This window comes from Zootoca vivipara, chromosome 8, assembly GCF_965207765.1.
Source record: "Zootoca vivipara chromosome 8, rZooViv2.hap1.1, whole genome shotgun sequence".
NCBI lineage: Eukaryota > Metazoa > Chordata > Lepidosauria > Squamata > Lacertidae > Zootoca > Zootoca vivipara.
This window is the reverse complement of record NC_142591.1, coordinates 46,541,166-46,567,014: the sequence shown is the minus strand read 5'-3', so window position 1 is coordinate 46,567,014 and position 25,849 is coordinate 46,541,166. Positions and strand designations below refer to the sequence as shown.

Here is a 25,849-nt window from a genome sequence, read left to right as displayed (position 1 = left end):
CACCCCCTCAATACCTTCATTCAAGGCGTTTATAAAGATGTTGAACAACCACGAGCCCCGGACAGAACCCTGCAGCACCCCACTTGTACCTAATTTTCCAGGATGTTGAGGAACCATTAGCGAGCACTCTTTGGATTTGGTCAGTTAAACACTTACAAATCCACATAACAGTTTTCTCATCCAGTCCAGATTTTACCAGGTCCTCTGCAATTTTATTATGGGGGACTTTGTCAAATGTCTTACTGAAATCAATATACACTATATCCACAGCATTCCCCTGATTCACCAAGCTTGTAACTCTACCAGAAAAAGAAATGAGCTTGATTTGTTTTTGAAAAACCCATGTTGGATCTTAGTAATCACAGCATCCCTTTCTAAGTGTTCACAGACTGACTGTGGAATTATCTGTTCTAGGATCTTTCCTGGTATCAATGTTAAGCTCACCAGTCGGTAGTTACTCTTTCACTCCCCTTTTGAAGATGAGGACAACATTTGCCCATCTCCAGCCTGCAGGGACCTCACTTGTCCTCCAATAATTTCCCAAGAATATAGACAGTTCTGCTTTTGATCTTTGAAAACCATATACCGCTCAGGACGCTTGCACCATCAGTAGAGCATGAGATTCTTAATCTCAGGGTTGTGAGTTCGAACTCCATGTTGCACAAAAGATTCCTGCATTGCAGGGGGTTGGACCAGATCTCCTTATTTGTGAATGGGAAGTTAACCAAGTAATTTTCAGAGATACATGCCTTTCTTTTGCCCATAACTCTTGCAAAATAAGCAAATGGATGTGTTTTAAATGATGATGATGATAATAATAATAACAACAATAATAATAACAATAACAACAACAATTTATTATTTATACCCTGCCCATCTGGTGGTAATTGAGTTTCTTGGCCTATCAAGTGTATTCTACATATTTTTCCAAATGGCTTGGAAAAATTGCAGGAAATCTGCCTTAGATGAATCGCATCTCTTACATTTATCAGTGCTAATTGAGTAAAGCTTAGTTGGATTGTGCACCATTTGCTTATAAATTTCATTAAGTTAGGGCATGTAATTAACAGCTCAAATTCAGATTTTGTTTGTAAATGCCTATATTTCAGTATAGTTTGATTTATAATATGCCTTAGCTGAAAATATTGGAACATCTGGATGATATACATTCATTCTATTCTTTACTGTCTCATATGATATCACATATTTTTCCATCACCAAATTTTGCAATTAAGTTAAAGGTCATAGTCCTATATGATAAACCTTGTAATTTACAAGTTTCTTTCAGTAATAATTCTTCCCTCAAAATGTTAAAATTTGCATAACTTATACTTTATGTTGATGTTAAACTAACTTTTGTCCCTCTTTAGCTTCCTTGTACAATTCTGATCTCTCTCTCTCTTTTTTAAAAAAAGTAGGCAAGAAATGTAAGCTACAGAGAGTATTTTACTGGGCCATTTAACTTCTGGAGAAAAAGAAGAAGCCTTCCATGTGTTTTTTAATATATGCAAGTTATCGGTGCAAATAATTAAGTAAGATTTTTCTGTGCAAATCCCATGGGAGTGAAGAAACATCAAGTGCCATCACCCCTAGTGTTCTATGCTCTATGTTCATTCAAGGCATGTGCGGCTAAGAAGCCCTGTATGTAAGCTGCTCACTCTATCCCAAAGGTTTTAAAGAAAAAATGGGGGAGGGATGAAAGATGCATACAGTATAAGCTTTCAGCCACCACATAAGTACTTTTAAATGTTTTTTTTCCAGGCAGATTTATAAGGATGTGGCATCTGCCTGGAAACAGGTTGAGGCAGACTATATTGTATCCCCTCTGAGATCTGAGAAGGACCAGACTTTAATGGGTCTGGTGGTTTATTCTCTAGTATTCTAATGTTAATGCTCTTGTCTAAAACTATTTGAACCATGATTGTTTTGCCAAGTGTATGTACATACAGTGGCTTTTAATTTCAGAGCAGTCAGTCATATTTTTTTTTTATTAAGTGTTTGTTCCTTCTCCAGTTCTTAAAGCAATTATCTGAATCTAGATAATCCAAAACAGGTTATAAAGGAGATATGTACATGCTTAATAACCACTTATTATAGTGTCATACCTTTAATCAATGTGAAATCAAACAGTTTTTGTTAATTTTGGTAGATTGGTTCTATCCCCTCACAGTGTTTTATGCAATGGAGATTTTAGGGGTTCTCCTAAAATTGCAATACTGAGTAATCTGGAGTCCATGTCCAGTGTACTAAAGTAGCATTCATGGCTCATAGAATATGTTCACATTTAGAACCAACAACCCACCCCTATTTCTTCAGCACGAAAATCCTTTGCTTGTTTTTTTCTTATTTTAGATACACTTTTATATAATATATTGCCCCTTTATGATTTGCTGGTTTGTTATCCTAACTGAAAGAGTCCGATTCTTGATTTTTTTTTAAAAAAAACCCAATATTGGTAGTAATACCATTTTTACCATAGTTATTCTTCCTGGAAAATAGTTTCCCCTAGTGTATTATAAAACATTCACACTCTTTATAAAAGGATTCATGATAATTTCCATGGCGACCACACATTCAAGATCATTCAATTGAAAAGTGGGATATATGTGCATTTATATAAATGAATAAAATTTCATTCTCCTCTTACATTTATAACAAATGGAATTGTGAATATTTCGTGCTTTGATAATATAACTGACAAATGCAAAGTCCCTTTACTATGGTCAGGTATGATAGGAGTTGTTATCCAAAGTATCTGGAAAGACGACCAAGATTGATTTAGTTAGAGCTCTGAAGCTCCTCTTTTCTGAAGCAAGGAACACCCACTATCATTTACAAATCAATAGGTTTATAAGGAGGATATTTAAATTAATCAATGTTCTTTGAATAAAGGACATCTGAAAATGCTTGATGGTGAAAAGGAAGGCTAGAGCTTCTTCTATAAATAGAAAAGAATTGTTTTATATTAATTTAATTGGGATCCTGGCAATCAAGAAAGGTACAGGAGATGAGGCAAAGCGGCATGGCTGACTGGGGAACATGGTCCTTGAATGGGGAGGCCAGAATCTTTGCACTGGTCTTGGTTGAAAGCTCATTGCTTCAGCCTCTAGCTTAAGATTCTATGAAACCAAGAATTATCTCTGTGAAACCAAAAACAATTTAGTCCTAAGCAATTGGGAAGGGAAGGGCAAGCCCAGGAGCCCAATCCATCCAACTTCTCCCTCTCCCCCAGCATTTCACCAGGGCAAGGAAAGTCAGAAATGAGATAGAGCACGTTCCACAAGTCTCTTTCAGGACAAGCCCCATGACATTTAGCAAGAGAGCTGAATTAACAACCCGTCCCTTCTTAGACAGCAAAAGCTTCAAGTGAAAGGGAAGAAAAGGAAGAAAGTTGCATTCACTTTTTGCACCATATACTCACTGCTGCTGCCTTGCAGTGCTAGGCATCACTGTTTCCTTTCATCCTGACTCCTCTGGGTACTATCACCAGAGCCAGCAAGTCAGTAGCTGGAAAAGCCCTGCAGCCTATTGAATTTCTATACTGGAAATGGTGCTACTAGCTGCAAGATGGTGTAAAGGCAGCATCTTATGTAGAGCTATCTGGCTACAGCTTCTCTTCAGTCTACTGGTGAGTAGAACAGAATGTTGAATTGGTTGTACATCAATAGTAAGTAGCCAGAATTCATCATGAAATAAAGGGACCAAATAAAATCTATGTAGATATTTGTATTTAACTATTATCTGCCAAAGACTACGGACATTATAGAGCTGTTCTCTGGAGTATGGTGAGAAAAGTATGTGCTAAAATAAAGAACATCTGCTTTATTATATGTAGCTGATGTATTTTTAAATATGTTGCATGTCTTAGTACAGGAGACATCCCTTACACTGACTCTTGGCAATGCTGAATACGAAACAGTTGCTATTTATTATTTAAACTTCTTGTAACAATTCCAGTATGCCTTTCTAATTGTCAAAATAACACTGAAAGTCTAAAGATCATTGTGGGGTCCTATTTATTGTTTTATAAAAGGTATGCTAATAAGCTGGTTACATTTGAAGTAATTGATGCATGGAACTGTTTGGGACAGTTTGGTGGAATTACTGTGTTCCAGCATCGGGGATATTAATTTTGATTTAAGGAACTTTAATATTCTGTTATCAACAAACTTTTGAGAGGTCTGGAAACTTACCACCACAGAAAATGTCTAAGCCTGAAATCCTGTGCCCATTTTTCTGGGAGTAAGCCCCACTGAACTTTAATGAATTTACTTCCGAGTAGATATGAATAGAATTGTGCTCTAAGTGTTCTGTATTAATTTATTTGCATCAGGTATTGGCTCTCTTTAGACTTTTTTAGATGGGGAAATACTCAGTGACAGATAATATCAGCAGGATTCTTTCTGCATTTGTACTGAAATATTATAATAAGGCTTATGCTAAAATAAATGAGTTTTTATTTGATTCTTTGGGCAAAGTCCTAGTTAAATGTGTGGGGGGGGCAATTTCTGTTTTTGTTAAATTCTCTTGTATTTATTTCTTGTGGAAATTTATGGTCAGTAAATTATTGCTGAGATCCTATCCTGGCTATGTTTTGGAAGTGGTTTGTAATACAGTATTTAATAAGAATAGGATTGCAGAGACACTGCTCTAGAGGTATTTATGGTCATTCTGAACAAGGAGTCTGTTTTGTTAACCTGCTTACATAAAATTTAAAAAAGGAGCAGATAAAGCAGAGAGGGTGGCTCCAGTTCCCATCAGCCCCAGTAAGCATGGCCAATTTTCAGAAATGGTGGGAATTGTAACCAAATAAAGGCCACAGGTTTTCTACCCCTGAGGCAAAGGAAATGAGACTGGGGCCAGACCACAAATCAGGAGAAATTTGGTTCAGTGTTAGAACTTGTACTAAATAAAATAAAACAAAAAGATTGAGATAAGGAATTTATGGAAAACCTGGCCATGTCAGAGTCACAACAGGAGTGCAATCTGTAACACACATCATCACATTTAGGAACTTCCAGGAAAGCACTTGCATCCTCACTTCAGTCAGTTCAAACCATTAGCAAGGCAAATCCACACTGTGATCAACTCCCGTCCGGAAACCAATGTCCCCACTGTGGAAGGATGTGTGGATCCAGAATTGGCCTCCACAGTCACTTACAGACTCATTGTTAAAACCGTGTTTATGGAAGACAATCTTACTTGGCTACTAGTGATCACCAAAGAAGATAGTTCATATATGACTGTACCACTTCTGAATGAATGTGGGGCGGGGGTTGCTTGTTTTTAGTTTTGGTTGAGATCTGCAGGTTGTGTCTGACTCTTATATCTTGTTTAGGCCTTTGGATTAGAACAACTATTGAACAGTTGCAAATACCCCCTTTTGGGAGAAGGTGGTAGAGCCTGTGGTGGAGTAGCTACACATTCTTGGAGGACACAGATTATCTAGGCCACAGAACCAAATCGCTCTTGGTTATCTTGATGGATGACCTCTCCAGAGAGTTTGACCTTGCTCCTGCTTCTTGATCTCTCAACAGCATTTGAACTATGGTATCCTCCTGGAATGATTCATGAATTGGAGGCACCATATTACAGTGGTACCTTGGTTCTCAAACTTAATCTGTTCCAGAAGTCTGTTCCAAAACCAAAGTGTTCCAAAACCAAGGCACGCTTTCCCATAGAAAGTAATGCGAAATGGATTAATCTGTTCCAGACTTTTAAAAACAACCCCTAAAACAGCAATTTAACATGAATTTTACTATCTAACTGCTAACTTACTATCTAACTATCTAAATGAAAGCAATAAACAATGTACTGCAATCACACAATCAATCAATCAATCAATCAATCAACCAATCAGTAGCTGAACTGGGTTCCACACAGTCACAAAAACAAAACAAAAAAGTTGCAAAAACAAAAATGAAAAATAAATAGTAGAAACAGACAGACCTCAGTGTAACACTCAAAACGGAAGTGTGGCACTCAAATCGGAAGTGTAATGCTCAAATCGGAGCACGTTTGGCTTCCAAAAAATGTTCGTGAACTGGAACACTTACTCCCGGGTTTGTAGTCTTTGGGTTCCTAGTTGTTTGAGTACAGTACCAAGGCTTTTGAGAACCAAGACACCACTGTACAGTGGTTCTGATCCTACCTTTGGGACCAAGTTCAGAGAGCAGCATTGGGAGATAGCACTGGCTATCTTATCTCCATTGCTATTTAACATCTACATGAAGTCACTGTGAGCGGTCCTTAGGAGTTTTAGAGTGATGTGCCATCAGCATGCTGATGACACTCAGCTCTACTTCTTAATAACATCTGAATCAGGAGAGACCATGCAGTTCCTGGGCTACTGCATGGATACAGTGGTGAGATGGTGTGGGAGAACAAGCTTAACTTGAATCTTGGCAACGTGGAGGCACTGTGGGCGAGTAGTTCCCGGGTCTGAGAAATTGGCCAACGGCCTACCTTGGATGGGGTTGCACTCCCCCTTAACAAGAGGTAAGGGGGTGGCAGGATCTACAGATCTGGTCTCTGAGGAATGCATCACCTATTGCTGCTACAGTGCCACTGGCAGCTGCAGCTGGATCTTCCTCCTCCTCAGCAGTCCCCCCCCCTGCCTCCACAGCAGCCCCTCTAGGAGGCACTGCTGGTCTCCTTCCACCCTGCTCCCAATGTTGTTATTTATCCCACCCTTGTTCCTGATGTAGATCTTCACTCCCTCTTCTTCCCTGGTGATGTGAAGGGGACACCATTTTGTGATTTGCCTCAGGTGCCAAAATGACTTGGGCTGGCCTTGAAGCAGCAGGTTCACAGTTTGGGGATGCTTCTAGATCCAGCTCTGTCACTGGAGGCTCAGACAGCCGCTAGAAGTGGCTTTTCACCAAGTGCAGCTGGTTCAACAGCAACGGCCATTCCTGGACCAGGAAAGCCTTGCCACAATAGTTCATGCGTTGGTAACTTCAAGACTGGACTGCTGCAATGTGCTCTTTGTGGGGGCTTCCCTCACGCTTGATCCTGAACCTGCAGCTAGTGCAAATGTTTATAAAGTTTGTAGGAGTTTTAACATTTTTAGTCTTTTATTGTGGTTTTAACCTTCTTTATGTTTTAAATTACAGTTGTATAATTTTTAGTTATAATTTCATTGTTTTATCCTTTTTGTAAACCACTGAGGTTTTTTCTACCGTACAAGCAAGCAGTATATAAATATTATGAAATAAACAAATAAATAAAACAAAGGGAAACTTTGTAACTCATGGTTTGCAATATATTTTCCCCCAGTCCATTCACACATCTTGAATGTGATTAGATGCTGAATGATACATCATTTTCTTTATACCAGAACTAATATTCTCTTCCTTGCTTTAATGATGTCTCTTGCAAGTGCAATACAAATATTGGTGGCTTGTAATACTAATCTGAAATAAGATACAAGAAGTCTGGCTTGCAAAGTTCTTCTCTAAGTATTACAAAATATGGTCTGGAGAATAATATACATCCAGCTTCCCGCCAACTCCCTTACCCACTTAATTTCCTTGCAGCTTCAGAAATAGTGGAATGGAAACAGGGAGCGGCTCCCTCTCCATTCTTTCCTGGTTCCTGACTAATGGCCATAGCAACAAGTTAAGCATAACAGAAAGAGTGAAGAGGGAGATACACTCCTGTCACTCTTGCTTCAAGATCCATCTTCTTTCACCATTGTAGGAACACCAAACCTAGTTAGTGGGCAGATGGGAGATGGTTTGTAAACAAATGGTAAATTCATGGGAAGAAGGAAGGGAATTAAGGGGCTCACCGGGCTGGGGGAAACTATTGCATTCCTGAAAATATCATAGCTGCAAAGTTATCCCTTTTTTACAGGGATTTTCCCTTATGCTGAATAGGCTTCCTCGTGAGAAAAGCGAAAACTTGGCAGCTATGGAAAATATAATTAGGGATGTGAGTGAGGGAGTCTGTTGATCAAGCTTGGTTTATTTTTTCCAGTTTTGAGGGAAACTGTTCCATATTCCCAGCCCAGTTTATTTATTTATACTACATTTATATACCACTTGACTGCAATAAAATCTCTAAGCAATTTGCAAAATTCCAAGGACAATATACTTCATTACTAATATGTTTAATTCTCTCTCTGGGTGTTTACTTTTAGTAGAGTCTCTTATTTGGTGTAAAGCAACCCGAAGCAACATATATTTTGAAGATATATGAGATCCATTAATGGACATTTTGCTTCTCAGCTGAACCCTTTTGAATTTAGGGTGAGCAAAGAAATTTGCTGGAATGAGAAATACAGGATTGGGATACGAGAACTCTACAGTTCCACTGATGTAGACTTTTGTTGTTATCAAAGCAAACTAACTGCTGAATACTTTTAGAATTTAAATAATAAGCCAATCAATACAAAGTTTGTATTGAAATAATTTTTTTGCTTCATGGGGAAAAATGATTTAAGGTTTTGGTCTCTCTTTCTCTCTCTTTAAGGTATTGCGTTTAACTTCTGAAGCTTGCAAGAAAGTAACTTTTAATGTCCCTCATAAACTAAAGGCAGGGGCATTTGTCGGCCAAGGTGAGAATCCAAGAATGTGTTATTGTTGTTGTCAAAGATGATTGAAAACCAATAATATATAGGCAAATTAAAATTTAACCTGAGTTATTTCCAGATTCTGGAGCTAAAATTCTAAGTTTACCTAACTTATCCTACATATTATGGGAATTGTACAGATCTAGAGGACAATAGGCTATGGGCCCAGTGCCCAGACCACCTGTGCCATCAACAGCTAAGCAATTTGTGGCCAGGGCAGTGAGGACTCCTCTGCTTGTATATCATAAATTTGATTTAGGCACTAAATATAGTTTTAGATACCTTTGTTTGGAATTATGTCCTTGTAAACTATTTTTGCTCCTCATTTCAACTAGTCCTTTAAATTTATATTTTTCTACAGTAAACATGAAACAGTGTCTTAATCATTCTGAAATTATTTACTCAAACAATCCCAATTTCACAATTCGAGAAGATGGCTCATTGTATACAACAAGGGATGTTTCATTGACTTCCCATGAAATCATCATCACCATATTCCTTAAAAGCAAGCATGAACAGGAACAAAAGAAAATCCATATTAGTTTGCTCACACATTCAAAAAAGGTAAACATATCTGATTTGCATCAATATATCTTATCCTGCTTTTTTCTGCTCTTTTCATTTCTTCCTCATCTTTTAGTGCTGCTGTTTTACTTTGAAGGACAATTTACATGGCTCTATGATCAGAATCTGAATGTGTATTGTTGGAATCTTCCCCAAAATTACTGCTAAATCTTCCACTAAAAACAAAACTGATAAAGCACAGATAAAAATAGAAAGTTATAACCTTGATCAATGACATAATACATATTCAGCTTGGAAGAAAAAACAGAATTTAATGGACATTGCACAAGGACAAAAATATTAGATTTGTTTCGCATGACATAAGAATGCTACTATTCCCATATGCTACAATTATTCTAGAAGCCAGGAAGTCTTATTAACTGTTAAAATGTTTGTAATAGTAGCAGAGAGATAGACACAGAGGGACTGAAAAATAAAGTGATGCAACACATAGGGTGGTATCCAACTTAATCAGAGGAGACCCATTGAAATCAATGGATTTAGGTGCCTTGAATATGACTTGGTTGAATACTGCTCATGATTGCTATTGTTGCTTGCTTAGTTATCTCTCCCTTTCTTCCAGGTCCCAATAGCAAAGGCAACACATTTACGAGATACTTTTCTTAAACGAACTAAACGGAGATGGGCTCCTGTCCCAACTATTTTAATGGAGAACTCACTTGGACCTTATCCAATGCAAATTCAACAGGTATGTTTTAAATTCACCTCTTCATTTTTACTTTTCAAATTATCAGTCAAGGATCTTTGAGCAGCTTGGCATATGTTATAAGTGATCAGTCAGAGAACTTCAATCCATAAAAACTATGAATGAAAAAAAAGCAGCCTTCAGATACACAGCATACTCTCCGCCCCCGCCCCCAATTTCTTGCTAAGCAGCCAAGAACGTTACTGTTTGTGTCTATAAATGATTGCCCCAGCTGGTAAACTCATATGTCTGCTGGAATTGTTTGTTGCATCACTGTTGTTGATATATACATTGCTGCAGAAATTTGGGATTAGGGAAACCAGTTTTTCTCTGCTCACATTCTTTGAAGAAGCTTGTAATTGCAATGTAAATATCCAAAGTCAGCTATTTAACACCAGAGATGGAAATCCATTTAAATGCTTCAGCTTTTGCCTGGAAGTACCGAAGAAACAACAGCTTGGGTCTGATGGGAGTTCAATACAAGGCTATTAAATTTGTAAGCTACTAGCTATGTGGAACAGCCTAATCATATGAATTCTCCTTACTCTCACCAGGAACATGGTAAGCAAGTCACAAGCATTTTAGACTTTGCATGGAGCTCCTATCACATTTATTTCCTGTGTCCATAATATTTGAATTGATGCATAAATGTATTGTTTTTGCATCTTGGGATTCCTAACGGATTCTGAATAAATAGACAAGAAAATAATATTTTGTTATTATTTCTGTTTCAAATTGGTTTGCATTTACACAGCTGCTTTCCGACACATCCGTAACATACGATATCAGATACTCCATAAGTGGTCATGGTGTTGACAAGCCACCATTTAATTATTTCTACATTGAGGAAGACACTGGAAATCTCTTTGTTACCTGTCCAATTGATCGGGAAGAGTACCCAGAATTTCAGGTATGGGTTTCAGACTTCTGTTTATTTACTGATAAGTAACAATTGGACAGATGCATAGTATTTCTTTTACTAAAAGTTTCTCTGAACAGGGTTGCCTTCAGATGTTTTCTAAAAGTTGTGTACAGTACTGTAATTCTTTATCTCCCTGACATCTGATGGGAGGGCATTCCACAGGGAGGGCCCCCACTGCCGAGAAGGCCCTCTGCAGTGTAGTGTCCTCAAGGTAAATAATTAAAAATGAATGGACAGATGCAATAAATATCTGTTGCAGCTGTCTGTATGTTACTTATTTGACAGGTAGCTACTATGTGATTTAGGGAAACACATAGGGAAATGAGTTTTCAAACACTGTCTCCACTACAGAGAAGCTGTTTTTGGTGGCCTCACAATGCTTAGATTAGTCCTTAGTCCTTCAATAGAAGGTGAGAGGGATTTGGTTGGTGAGCAACATGTAGAATCATCAGCAGGGCATGCACAGCATCAACTTGCCAATCAGAGCCAGATGTTCCTGTATATGTAAAGAGGTGGGGGGAGAAGAATGATTTACTGGCTGCTAGCAGTACCAAGGCACTCAAGGCAACCTGAGAAGGCATTTGTGGGTTTTCTTACAGATGAAAGATAGCAACCAGTCTGCCCTCAACCCGGCCTGTTATCTCCCTTTACTTCACAGCTTTCTGATAACACTTGCCCACTCATACTAGTGAAACAGTTCAGGAAAAGGTGAACAGGCAAGCAGACACAAAGAACATGATGCTTTAACCAGGCATTTGACTGACTAGGTGTCTTCCCTCCTCCTAAACCAGGCACCCCCAAACTGCGGCCCTCCAGCTGTTTTGGCCTACAACTCCCATGATCCCTAGCTAACAGGACCAGTGGTCAGGGATGATGGGAATTGTAGTCCAAAACATCTGGAGGGCCAAAGTTTGGGGATGCCTGTCCTAAACTGTTGTTCTGTGTTGCTGTGTTGATATTTTGTCATTGGCTGTATTGTGGTTTTATTTTATGATTTCAATGAAAATTGTACTTCCTATAACCATTCAGTAAAGAGGAGACTACAATCATAATAAATAAATAAATAAATAAATAAATAAATAAATAAATAAATAAATACTAACACTCAAGGTGCTCCACCAATTGATGGGAATACTTGTCCACCAATTGATGGGAATACTTGTCCACAATTGATGGGAAAACTTGTCCACAAAGATGGATTATAGTTGAGCCAGCAAAAAAAGTGCTTGCCCTACCTTCCCTTCACTGTTCCCATGTGGTCTTTCCCATCTTTTCCATATCTCCTTCTTCCTTCATCTCTCCTTTCCATGGCCCAAATGGCTGTGCCTAGTCCCTTATTAGTTTCCTTGCCTCAGGCCCCTGTTCCAACACACAATTGCCTTGCACAAGTCCTTCTTTCCCAGGCCATTCAATGGACTACTTTATTTGACCATTGCTTCCTCTGTACTTCATTTTGTATGACGCACAACTCCTTTGTACCTCCTTCACATGGCTCTTGGACTCTGTCCATTTCCTCTTATGCCACTTTACCTCATGTCCCTGCCTCTTTTTTCTCTTCTTCTTAGTCCAACTCAACTGTAGCCTACCCTTATGCCTGTAAATCCATATTCTCTGGGAGATCAGGGAGATGCAATGTCACATGCTTTTCTGGATGTACAGGTGGACTGCTCACCACAACAGCCACACACAGCATATACAGTAACAGCCTGCTCACCTTGGCAGATTCCTGTATAGAAACTTGGACTGAAGTAATTGTATTCTGATTTGTTTAAACAAAATTTCTGCTTCAGATCAACTAGCAAATAAAAGTTTGTTTGTTTGCTCTCTTTTATACAGTTGATTTGCTATGCAATGACAGCAGATGGATATACACCAGAGATACCGCTTGTGCATATAATTAGAATAGAGGATGATAATGATAATGCTCCAGTGTTTGAGCAGGACGTTTATACTTTTCATGTCTTTGAAAACTGTGGGATTGGTAATTTTAAAAATCTTTTCTATTTTTTAAAAAATAAATCATGCTTAGTTTAGACAGCAATATTTTAAAGTACTAATTAAAAACAGAAGTGCTGTGAATTGTATGTAAGCTCCATACCATTTTTATCTTCTATGATTCTGAGCCTATACCTGAGTTCAGAAAAATAATAACCTAAATATTGCCCTATTCAGGGATTCTGATTCTGGTTGGAGTAATCATGTGACAGCCCCCATTCTCAGTCACATGGGGATGAGAGGACTACCTCCATCTCCATAGTCATCATTCTTGTTACTCTTCATAGGAGCCAACTCCTAGTGGCTGAGGGGTCTTTGCTTCCCCCCAGAAAATATTTGAGGGGGTCAGGGACCCTAACGTTTATGGATATTGCCATCCAAACGACTTCCATGCAACATGTCATGTGAAATGATCATGCAGGGCAGGGCTTACATGCCCCCCCAATATTTCATTCAAGTTGGCACCCCCTGTTGCTCTCCATGAGTTAGAGGACAACTGTGTGGAATAGGGAGCCTTCTATACTTGTGGAGCCTCCCCATGCATTTTAAAATACTGATTTTCCAGGTGTCTACAAGCTTTACAAATACAGTAGGTTCCCTGCTTCCCACAATTGCTCTCTAACTGATGAAAATGAGAATGAGTAAGCATGACCCTGCTAAATTAATCTCCAGAGTGTACCTGCCCCCCAAACATAGGTGCCAACTCCCAGATTGAAAAATCCGGGATCGGCAGCGGCGCGGCACCGGAAGTCACGCTGCAGCCATTTTGGAACTGGGCGGAGCAGCACTGGAAGTCATTTCTATGCATGCTCTGCCCATTTCCAAAATGGCCGCAGCACCAGAAATCACTTCTGCACATGTCCAGAGACTCCAGACATGTGCAGAAGGAGCCTCCCCGGGCTGGTAAGAATCCAGGGGATTTACGGGTTTTTTTAAAATCCGGGCTGCCAGCGGGAAACAGCTGGAAAAACAGGGGTTTCCTGGAGAATACGGGAGACTTGGCAGTTATGCCCCCAAATGAGTTGTTGCTATAACCAGCAGGAGAACTTCGGTTTCTCATCAAAGAAAGGGTGGTGAACCACTGTTCAACAATGCATTCCTAAAATAACAATTTATGCAGTAGGAAGTCCCCAACAGGAGGGAAAACCAATCTGTTTCAAATAAGAATATAGAAAGATGCATAGACAGATATATCTGTTTCATTGATCAAATGTTCAGAACTGTTATATTTCTCTGCAGATGTTTTAAAATGGATATACTTAGGTATACAAAAGTATTTTTAAAAAAGCATTCTGACATATATACCTGGATTTATATGTTTAGATTAAGTGAAAAATCACCACATCTAAATAATTCTTTAAAAACTATCTTATGAAGGAAAGCTGGAAATTTAAAGATGATGTCTTGTACATGCAGGGACACTAGTTGGACAAGTGACTGCAACAGACAATGATGAGCCATACACCTTACATACTGAAGTGAAATACAGAATTGTGTCCCAGGATCTTCAAAGTTATCAGAATTTAAGGGTATTTGCTATAAATCCAGATTCAGGTTCTATTACGGTGGTAACATCACATCTGGACAGAGAGGTAAATTTCCTGTGCACCTAACCTTCATTCACATGCCAAAACTCTGTCATGAAGGGCAGCTTGGAGCTTTTTAGAGGAAAGTTAGATTATAAGTGAAATAAATGGGTACATCACCATGCAATTATTGTTTAGGATCAGAATGTGAAGTCATTCTTGCTCCCTTTTTTAAAAAATAAGGAGATGTGTTTGATGTTGCAAACAGATCATTTAAAGCATGTTTCTCTCATAATGCTATTTTGTAGGCTCAAACAATGCCAAGCTGGTTTTTTTTCAATGTGACATCCGCCATTTTGGCCAATATTATACAAACATGTAACTATCTGAAGAAATGGGCAGTCCCATGGTCTCTGGTTTTCCTTTTCATAAAATCCTGGTGATTTTAATCAGAACGGGGAAATTATATTTATATATTCCTTTTAATGCAGACAACACCAGAGTATAAGCTACAAATTGAAGCAAGAGATATGGGAGGCCAGGATTTCGGTCTGTGCACTACAGCAAAAGTTATAATTACAGTTGGAGATGTAAATGACAATGCTCCACAATTAGAACAAAATGTGGTAAGTTGGTTATTGTTAAAATTCAACAGAGCTTTAAAAAACGTGGGTACCTCCTGAGCAGTCAGTATTTCCCATGGTGTAAATGTAATCATAATAAATGATAAATTGGGGGAAAAGCATGGCCTATTAAATTCAATTGGGCTTACTTGCAGGTACATGAATATAGGATTGCATCCCAAGTCTTAAAGTAGTGAAAGTATGTGTCTAACAGATTGTACTCTATTAGATGCATGAAGTGTTAACCTCAGTTTGCAGCTATATAGACATGTGGGTAAAAAAGAAGAGGTGGGAGTGGAATGCTATTACCATGTGTGGCCAGGAGGCCACCAAAATAAGAGATATGTGTGTCCCATTACTATGGTAACTAAAATACAGATGCAAACAAGGCATAGATGCAAACAAATTCCCATCCAAGGGGTAAAGTATCAACTCAAGAGTGGATGTGGTCTAATCTCCAAAGATAATGAACAGGAAAAGCAAAATGAATAATATATGTAAACATCAAGGTGAGCTAGCCATTTCCAATTGCGGCTCAGTTCAAGTCTGGTAGTGTCAGATCTGCACAAGGCTTGAAACTCTGCAGCTTCGCCACTGGAGTTAAAATATTTTATTGTTGCCTTTGGGAAATCATTTCACAGTTCTAGAAGTGTTTGAAGTGTTTACTAATTGCTTGTTTGAAAACTTCATTTCAGTATGAAGTGAAAATATATGAAAACGAAGAGAACATAGAAATATTGTGCATTCCTGTAAGAGATAATGATGAACCTGGGACTTCTTCATGGTTGGCTGCATTCACAATTATAAAAGGAAATGAAGATAATGTTTTTTCTATGAATATTGATCAAGAGAGGAATGTTGGGTGTTTAGTTGCTTTAAAGGTAAATGCAGATGGGAAAAAAATTACCTATGGTACAAAGGTATATTACTAATGGAAATCATCTAGAGTTTTGTGGAAATTATTTGATGGTATGCAACAAAAAAATTAAGCCCTGAAAGGGTGTTCTTGAAATGTTATATTTGTAACTATTTCCCAAGGTTGAAATTTTTCCCTAAAGGAAATGTATCCATGCTTTATGCAATTTGGGGAAAATAAGCAAGCATGAGGAAAAGGAAGGGTGGCAAGAAACTTAATTGCAAAATACTAATTAATAACCATTGCGTGGCAGGGGGTTGGACTGGATGGCCCTTGTGGTCTCTTCCAACTCTATGATTCTATGATTCTATGATTCTATGAATCCAAAAGGTGTCATTCCACTAATGGAAGGAATCCACTATACCAATAGGGAGGCAATTTTTGAAGACTCCCTCTGCAGCCCACATCCCCTTAATCTGCTCTGCAGGGTCCCTGGCCAGAGGAAAGGAGGAATCACTCCCCCCCCCAAAAAAATTCCCCTCCCTGTTCTGCTTATGCATGTCTTCTGTCAGCAGAGTGACACCCATTGGATTCCACACATTATTTTTACCATATTTGTTCAAAGTTTATAACAGCAATCCAGTAATAAATATTGTGTTAGTTTTAATGGAAATGTGTTTGTTTCCAGGGACTGGACTATGAAACTTCCAAGGAGAGAAGATTAGAAATTGTTGTAAATAATGAAGCACCTTATGTCCTAGCACCAAATTCAAGACCCCCATCAAGAAACCCCACCACAATTGTGATTGAAATTATGGATGTGGATGAGGGGCCAACATTTGCCTCTGAATATATTATAACTTTAAGGGAATCTTTCCCAAAAGGAACAGTGGTTGGAATCTATCAAGCGTATGACCCAGAAACTGGAGAAAGCACAGGCATAAGGTACACTTTTAATCTGGTTTGTAGATTATGGTTAAAAACGGAACAATTATAACTGGTTTATATTATCACATTGTACTAATGGTATACAACCCTCCTAAAATGTTCTCAATAGTTACGGAATAATAAATGACCCATGCAGTTGGATCACCATTGATGAAACAGGACAGCTGAGCACCACTACAATTTTAGACAGAGATATATTAAATGAGGAATACAGTCAATGCATTGTAACAGTCTCTGCAACTGACCAAAGTGAGTACCAAATGCTTGTAAACCGCTGATTACACCATCTACATATTTGCAGTAGTATTTTGTATCTTTCTTTTAAACCACAGTGTTAAAAGACCTCTAATCCTATGACATCAATGAGCTCACAATATGGATATAAATCATGGTTTCACCTGTATTTTATATAGAAGAAAATGAAACAACAGAGAAACCCGGTAAACTGAATCATAAAAAGGTTAAATTAAATAATTCCATATCCACATATTTTGTACTTGTTTTATGAATGCGATTTTATCAATTTTATGCTGCTTATTTTTTCTTAATGGCAGTACAGACATTTTTGCGAATAAATATTTTGAAATCTTGTTGATAATTCAGTAAGTGTTTAAAAAGAGCACTAAATGGTAAAAGGTAAAGGACCCCTGGATGGTTAAGTCCAGTCAAATTCAACTATGGGGTATGGTGTTCATCTCTACTTTCAGGCCGTGAGCCAGTGTTTGTCCACAGACAGTTTTCCAGGTCATGTGGCCAGCATGACTAAACTGCTTCTGGCACAAAAGAATACCATGATGGAAGCCAGATCGCATGGAAATGCTGTTTAGCTTCCCTCCACAGCAGTACCTATTTATCTACGCATGCTGGTATGCTTTTGAACTGCTAGGTTTGCAGGAGCTGGGACAGAGCAATGGGAGCTCATCCCATCACACAGATTAGAACTGCCAACCTTATGATCTGTAAGCTCAAGAAGCTCAGTGGTTTAGACCACAGTGCCATTGTATCCCCTTAAAAAAGCACTATTCCCCTCCTAGTCCTGGTTTTTGCTGTTTGTTTAAGTGTACACTTAAACAAGCTCTTAAAGAAATGGGAGTGCCTGATCACCTCATCTGTCTCCTGTGAAATCTCTATGTGGGACAAGAAGCTACAGTTAGAACTGGATATGGAATAATTGATTGGTTCAAAATTGGGAAAGGAGTACGACAAGGCTGTATATTGTCTCCCTGCTTATTTAACCTATATGCAGAATTCATCATGTGAAAGGCTGGACTGGATGAATCCCAAACCGGAATTAAGATTGCCAGAAGAAATATCAACAACCTCAGATATGCTGATGACACAACCTTGATAGCAGAAAGTGAGGAGGAATTAAAGAACCTTTTTATGAGAGTAAAAGAGGAGAGTGCAAAATATGGTCTGAAGCTCAACATAAAAAAAAAAAACTAAGATCATGGCCACTGGTCCCATCACCTCCTGGCGAATAGAAGGGGAAGAAACTGAGTCAGTGAGAGATTTTACTTTCTTGGGTTCCATGATCACTGCAGATGGTGACAGAAGTCACGAAATCAAAAGGCACCTGCTTCTTGGGAGAAAAGCAATGACAAACCTAGACAGCATCTTAAAAAGCAGAGACATCACCTTACCGACAAAGGTCCGTATAGTTAAAGCTATGGTTTTCCCAGTAGTGATGTATGGAAGTGAGAGCTGGACCATAAAGAAGGCTGATCGCTGAAGAATTGATGCTTTTGGATTATGGTGCTGGAGGAGATTCTTGAGAGTCCCATGGACTGCAAGAAGATCAAACCTATCCATTCTTAAGGAAATCAGCCCTGAGTGCTCACTGGAAGGACAGATCCTGAAGCAGAGGCTTCAATACTTTGGCCATATCATGAGAAGAGAAGACTCCCTGGAAAAGACCCTGATGTTGGGAAAGATGGAGGGCACTAGGAGAAGGGGACGACAGAGGACAGTGGTTGGACAGTGTTCTTGAAGCTACAAACATGAGTCTGACCAAACTGCGGGAGGCAGTAGAAGTTCCTGGCATGCTCTGCAACAACACCTGAATAGGAAAAACTTAATTCAGATGCTTTTTTCTAAGCTTATTTATTTGATAAATGATACCAGAAAGGTTGCATTTTCCTCAGAGTCCTATGCCAAGCTCCATCTTCTCTTGCTGAACTGAATTCCTAGTTTGTTACCCTGTTGCCACAGAAATAAGTCTAAAAGCTAGCTTTTATCCACGAGGAGAGAGAGATAAAAATTCTTAAAATTTTCTATATTTTGGGCAGAACTTTTTTCCGCTACTACATATTTGCACAGATTAGCTGAAGTCTGCTACTGTGATAGTGTGTGACTATTTACAGCATTAAATCATGGAAAACTTCCATTTTTCAGGTGGTAAAACAGGTGTAGGGAAAATTGTGATAAGCATCATGGATGAGAATGACAATTTCCCAGTGATTACTACAAAGAATTACACCATGTGTAACGACAAAACGCCAATTTGTATTACGGCCTTTGATGCTGATCTACCTCCATACACAGGACCTTTCCATTTTGAAATAGAGACTCAAATGGGCTTAACATGGAGGTTAACACCAAATGATGGTATGTATATGGTTTTCCCTGTCCCACTTCTGTAATAATAACTGTAGCTAACAGAACAAATAATGTAAAAATGTTCATCATTGCACAATTTGTTTTACAGATGAATCAGCATTGCTTTCACCCATGGAAGATATTGACTATGGCTATTATATAATACCTGTTAGGATATATGATAATGAGGGTAACAGTGGAATAAGTGAAATAACAGTTCACTACTGTGACTGTGAAATTCCAAGTAATTGTTCTGAACGCAGCACAGTCGCCGCTCTGGAGCATGGAGAAATCCCTGTAGATCGCGTTCCGTATCAAGCAGAATCTGCTTTTGGTCCCTGGGGCATTGCTGCAACAGTCATTGGATCAGTATTATCAATGTGTAAGTATATAGCTGTCTTATAGATGATATACAAAATGAGCCATTAACTCCAGTCTATTGCAAAACTGATTCTCCCTTGACTCTTCCTTGGAGTTCTAAATGTTCGCTTAAGGTGATTTAGTCCCATGTTTGTGTGTATAGGTATGTTAAATGGAAAATGCACATAGCAATTGGCCACTGTGCACATTCAACAGGTGTCATGGAAAATGTGCACATATCCACAAAGATGAACTTCTGCACATTTCCCAGTCAATCTGTGCAATCCACAACAAGCTTCGGGCATTGTGCATATATCAACTACATTAGGTATGTTCTCTGGCCAATATGCATTATCTCCAACAGGCCTTGAGAAATTTGCATATCTCAACTGCATTCTGTACATACATGCTGACTGTTTGCTGCTTGGGAGAACTAGGCCTCTTTTCCAGAGCTATCAAATCTTCCAAAGGAAGAAAAGGGAGGGGGGAATGCCCTGAAATGAAAAATCATGTGTAGCATTTTATTATTTGTAGTGTCCATCCTTCATCTGTAGATCTCAGGATAGTTCACAGCATACAAATACAAGCTAAAGACACAAATAAACATAATAAGAACAAGAACAAACCAAACCAACCAAACCAAACCAAACCAAACACCTCCTCCTGCTCCCCCCCAAACATTTAAAAGGCTATAGGATGTTAATCAGCCAAAGGCTTAGTTGAAGACTTAGTTTTCACCTGGTGCCTAACAGGTGTATGATGAAGGTGCCAGCTGAACATCCCTGGAGGAAGCATTTCACAAAGGGGGAGCCACCCTTTACTTTGAGCATTGTATTCACTTCCCCAGCCCCCCACTTCCTAAGATACATGCCTGCCTCCGATGCTATTTGCTTTATAGAAAATATGTAACAATTTACTTATTAAATTTAGTTCCCTTCATGCCTGACTTTGAATCACATAATTAAAAACTAAAGCTCAGATTACATGTAGGTATTTCTTTCTACAGCGGGCATGATGGTACCCTGTGGTTATTGGCTCTATAAAAGAAATTCAAATACTGAAGAAGCACCTGGAGAAGAAGCTGGAGAAGCGTCTAATAATGCAGCTTTTGAGAACTTAATGATGTCAAACACAGAGGCACCAGGTGAAGAAATGACAGTAAGTAGCATTTTTTGGCTAAAAGTTATGAAGTTCCATACTGCATTTGCCTTCTAAAAAGTGGTGTGTGTGTGCGCGCGCCGCGCAATAAAGATTAGAGTTGATGTGTTACTATAAAAGGGGAAATACATGTCTTATCTTTTTAGTGTGTGTACTTTTGAGCTAACTTCTGCACTGTGGGTATGAGAGAGCGTGTGAGTGAGAGAAGGAGAAAGGTGGGAGTTCAGGAATCTTATCTCCCAAACTATAGATGGTAAACATTGATGGTAAACATTGATGCGGTCATCAACAGCTATCAGTCAGTCAATCACCCATTTCCACCACCCTTCTGAGTGATCCCCCCTCCCCATCCCCACCCCTCCCCACCCCTTCTCTACATAAGTGCCTGGAAACTTCCATTTCACTGTATCTGAAGAAGTGTGCATGCACACGAAAGCTCATACCAAAATAAAAACTTAGTTGGTCTTTAAGGTGCTACTGAAGGAATTTTTTTATTTTACTATAGATGGTAAAAAGAAACTGCTGCTTCTTTTACAAAATTCTGCTGTTATCTTTCTTTTCAGGTTCTAAATATACTTCCAGTGAGTACGCTGAAGACAGCTGTAAGCATGAGCACAGTTGCAGAGAAAACGGGAAAGCAGGAAAGTTTGGAAGTGATAAAAGGAGCAGGCCAGCACCCACCAGAATTGGTCAAAGGTGGAGGAAATACACTGGCAGCATCTTTACTTGATATCAGAGGGCATCGCAAACCAGAATTAGTCAAAGGAGGAGGAAAACTCTTGGCATCATCTTTACATGATATTACAGGGCATCACAAACCAGAACTAGTCAAAGGCGGAGGAAATATCATGGCAGCATCTTTACATGATATTAGAGGGCATCGCAAACCAGAATTATTCAAAGGTGGAGGAAATCACTTGACAGCATCTTTACACAATATCAAGCAACCCTTACGGAGTTCCTCCAGAGATTTGTGCTCACAATGGCAGGATTTTACCAATCCTCATTTAGCTAAAGTAAGCATTCTGATACAGATTTCCTATGGTTTATGTTTGGATTAATGTTAAGACTATCCACTGCAGTGTTATACATTTCAGTTAAGTAGCTACAGTTAGTTCATATTCTGGATTTTAGTATTGGCTGTAACTCTCTAGTTATTTGATACACTTGGGCTTAATTTGTGGGTTATGCTGTTTTACTGCAATGATTCATATTGTTCGTGCTTGTGAGGTGTTTGTGTGGCCCACAATTATTAATTTATTCCCCAAAAAGAATCCAAGGTCACTCACAGCATAGCATACTGTTAAAACAATACAATAAAAAGCTAAAAATTCAGTTATAATACTAAATAATAATAACAAATAATAATAATAATAATAATAATAATAATAATAATAATAATAATATTTTTTTATTTATACCCCGCCCTCCCCAGTCAAAACTGGGCTCAGGGCGGCTAACACCAATAAAATTACAATAAAACATAAAAAACAATTAATTAAAATACAGATTAAAATACAATATTAAAATTTTAAAGTGCAGCCTCATTTTAAGTAGTCCATAATCCAAGCCATGAGGGAGGAAAACACAGGGGTCAGACTAAGTCCAACCCAAAGGCCAGGCGGAACAGCTCTGTCTTGCAGGACCTGCGGAAAGATGACAAATCCCGCAGGGCCCTGGTCTCCTGTGAAAGAGCGTTCCACCAAGTTGGGGCCAATACTGAAAAGGCCCTGGCCCTAGTAGAGGCCAATCTAGCTACCTTATGGCTCGGGATCTCCAGAGTATTGTTGTTTGTGGACAACAAGGTCCTCCGCAGGGCATACCAGGAGAGGTGGTCCCGTAGGTACGAGGGTCCCAAGCCGCATAGGGCTTTTAAGGTCAAAACCAGCACCTTAAACCTGATCCTGTACTCCACCGGGAGCCAGTGCAGCTGGTAAAGCACTGGATGAATGTGATCCCATGGCCGGGACCCCGTAAGGAGCCTCGCCGCGGCATTCTGCACCCGCTGGAGTTTCTGAGTCAACTTCAAGGGCAGCCCCGCGTAGAGCGAGCTACAATAATCAAGCCTGGAGGTGACCGTCGCATGGATCACTGTGGCCAGTTCAGGGCGAGAGAGGTAAGGAACCAACTGTTTGATACGGCGGAGATGGAAGAATGCCACCTTTGCTGTGGCTGCAACCTGCGCCTCCATGGAAAGGGAGGCGTCGAAGGTTACACCCAAACTCTTGACAGAAGGCGCTGGCACTAATTGAGCCCCTGCAAGAGATGGCAGTTGTCCCCCCAACCCCATGTCGTCCCGACCCAGCCAGAGGACCTCTGTCTTTGAAGGATTTAGCTTCAACCGGCTCCAACGTAGCCATCCAGCCACAGCTTCCAAGCACTTGGTCAGTGTGTCCGGGGCCGAGGCAGGGCGGCCGTCCATCAACAGATAGATCTGGGTGTCATCAGCATATTGATGACAACCCAGCCCAAAACTCCGGACAATCTGGGCAAGGGCGTGCATAAAGATATTAAAAAGCATCGGGGAAAGGATTGCACCTTGCGGGACTCCACACACCAAGGAGTGCCGCGGCGACAACTCCCTCCCTAGCGCCACCCTCTGTCCCCGACCTGAGCTAAAGGAACACAGCCATTGTTGGACTGTGCCCTGAATCCCCATGTCGGCAAGGCGGTGGTCTAAAAGTTCGTGGTCGACCATATCGAAGGCTGCTGACAAATCTAAAAGAATCAGCAGTCCCGACCCACCTCGATCCAGCTGTCTACGGAGATCATCTGTTAAGGCGACCAGAGCTGTCTCGGTCCCATGACTGGGGCGAAAGCCGGACTGAAATGGGTCTAGAGCTGATGTTTCATCCAGAAACCTACCAAGCTGTTTGGCAACCGCTCTCTCAATTATCTTACCCAGGTACGGAAGATTGGAAACCGGGCGATAATTGGATAGATCTAAAGGATCTAGAGAGGTTTTCTTTAAGATCGGATCCACCACTGCTTCCTTCAACTCCTCTGGGAAAGTCCCCGTGCCAAGGGACAAGTTGATGATCTCACCCAGGGGGGCCCGTACCTCATCTGGACATGCTCTAATCAGCCAGGACGGGCATGGGTCAAGGGAGCAAGTGGTGGGCCTTCCAGCTTGGAGGAATCTGTCTACATCGGCAGGGAGTATCTAGCATAAAGCAGTGAGATAAAACATAATCCATAAATATGACAGCAGAAAACAAGTCAATACCATCAATTAACACCTCATATAAGTAGTATAAAATAGTATCAGTCACTTATCAAGCAAGACAACATAGCCTAAGAGTGGGGCTTTGTTGCCCACTTTCCTTTGGGATGGTGTTTCAGAGCTTTGGTGCAACTACTGAGAAAGTCCAAGAAGAAGAAGAAGAAGAAGAAGAAGAAGAAGAAGAAGAAGAAGAAGAAGAAGAAGAAGAGGAGTTTAGACTTGATATCCTGCCTTTCACTCCCCTTAATGAGTCTCGAAGCAGCTAACAATCTCCATTCCCTTCCTCGCCCACAACAAACACTCTGTGAGGTGAGGCTGAGAGACTTCAGAGAAGTGTGACTACCCAAGGTCACCCAGCAGGTGAATGTGGAGGAGCAGGGAAGCGAATCTGGTTCACCAGATTACGAGTCCACCGCTCTTAACCACTACACCACGCTGGCTCCTACCTATTTAAATGCTTCTATTATTTGAATGCAGAGCCTAATGCAGATGCTCAAGGTATCCCACAGTGTGACATGGCTGCTAAGAAAAGGTAATGCAATCTTAGGTTGCATTTATAACAGCACAGTGCCCAGATCACAAGATGAAAGAATTCCACTCTGGTCTGCACTAGTCAGGTCAAATGTGGACTCCTGTGTCTAGTCCTTGCCATCAAAATTTTAAAAGGAAATTGAGAAAAGAAAGCAAGCCCACAGCTCCTGTACCAACCAGGTAGGGGGGATTTTGTTCACTGCCCAGGGATTCTGTTGAATGAAGAGTGACATAAAAGCGCAATAAATAATAATAAATAGGCGGCCAGAAAATCTCTTTCAACCCAATGATTATATCATGTATAGTATGGGATAGACTGATACAAGAAGCTGATCATTGCCTTTAATAAATAGTATGCAAACTGCATTGTTATGCTTTATAGAAAGGGACTTAAATAGTATGAATGATACATGTGAATTATATTCATTTTGTATGCAGGAATCAGTTAGAAGCTCTGATTTATGATCAAGTGCATGTAAGAAAATGGTTAACATGTACTTTCTTTGTGTGCAGAAGGTGTTTTTGTGTGAACAGGAGGAAGAACATAAACGTGTCGGAGAATATGTACATTCATATAAATATGAAGGAAAAGGATCACTGGTTGGTTCCTTAAGCTCCTGTACTGGCGAGTCATCATCAGAAGAACTTGCGTTTTTAAATGAGCCAGAGCCTGCTTTTAAGACATTGGTTGAAGCCTTTGCAATAAAGAAGCATGCTTCCATTGGTTCTGAAACCCACCTGCACAACCCTCCAGGAAGCTATGTGCTAACTTCCACAGTTGGAGGCAGCAATGCTTCTGAATACCAGCTGCTGGAAACCACAGGACAGAAGAGTGCTCTTGTGCCCAGAACATGCTTGCTGGTTTCCCAAAAGCAACTTGTTGGCCACTATGAGAACAGGTTGCTGGACCAGATGGGCCATTGGCCTGATCCAGCAGGCTCGTCTTATGTTCTTAACTCCATTGAAATGAATTAATGTTCTTGTACCCCTCTAGTTCATTCCAATAGGATTTGAGCAGGAAAGCATGGCCTACTGTAGGCTGTCCCCATTCACATGTCTCCCCAATTTTTTATTTTAGTAGACTCTATAAGAGCTGATTTACCGTGTTTCTCACATTTTAAGTCATGTCTTATATTTATTTTTACTCCAAAAAAACCTGCCATGGCTTATTTTCAGGGGATGTCTTATTTTTTTTGTTAAGCTTTTAAATTTTTTACTGGTATTAAGCTTTCAGAGTTTTGCTGGGTTGGGCTCGGTGCGGCGC

General features: G+C 39.8%; 1 protein-coding gene across 1 annotated transcript; it reads left to right on the top strand.

Annotated features, from left to right (window-relative positions):
- Nucleotides 1-3,547: 3,547 nt before the first annotated feature.
- LOC118090184 (desmocollin-1-like) lies at nucleotides 3,548-25,592 on the top strand. The gene is made up of 18 exons (XM_088676191.1): nucleotides 3,548-3,628; nucleotides 8,476-8,560; nucleotides 8,937-9,139; nucleotides 9,723-9,848; nucleotides 10,600-10,755; nucleotides 12,604-12,748; nucleotides 14,179-14,354; nucleotides 14,780-14,914; nucleotides 15,607-15,792; nucleotides 16,456-16,712; nucleotides 16,825-16,964; nucleotides 19,110-19,322; nucleotides 19,423-19,695; nucleotides 20,680-20,831; nucleotides 21,395-21,527; nucleotides 21,735-21,847; nucleotides 25,099-25,484; nucleotides 25,580-25,592. The coding sequence occupies exons 1-18, from the start codon at nucleotides 3,548-3,550 to the stop codon at nucleotides 25,590-25,592; spliced, it is 2,973 nt and encodes a 990-aa protein (XP_088532317.1).
- Nucleotides 25,593-25,849: the final 257 nt, after the last annotated feature.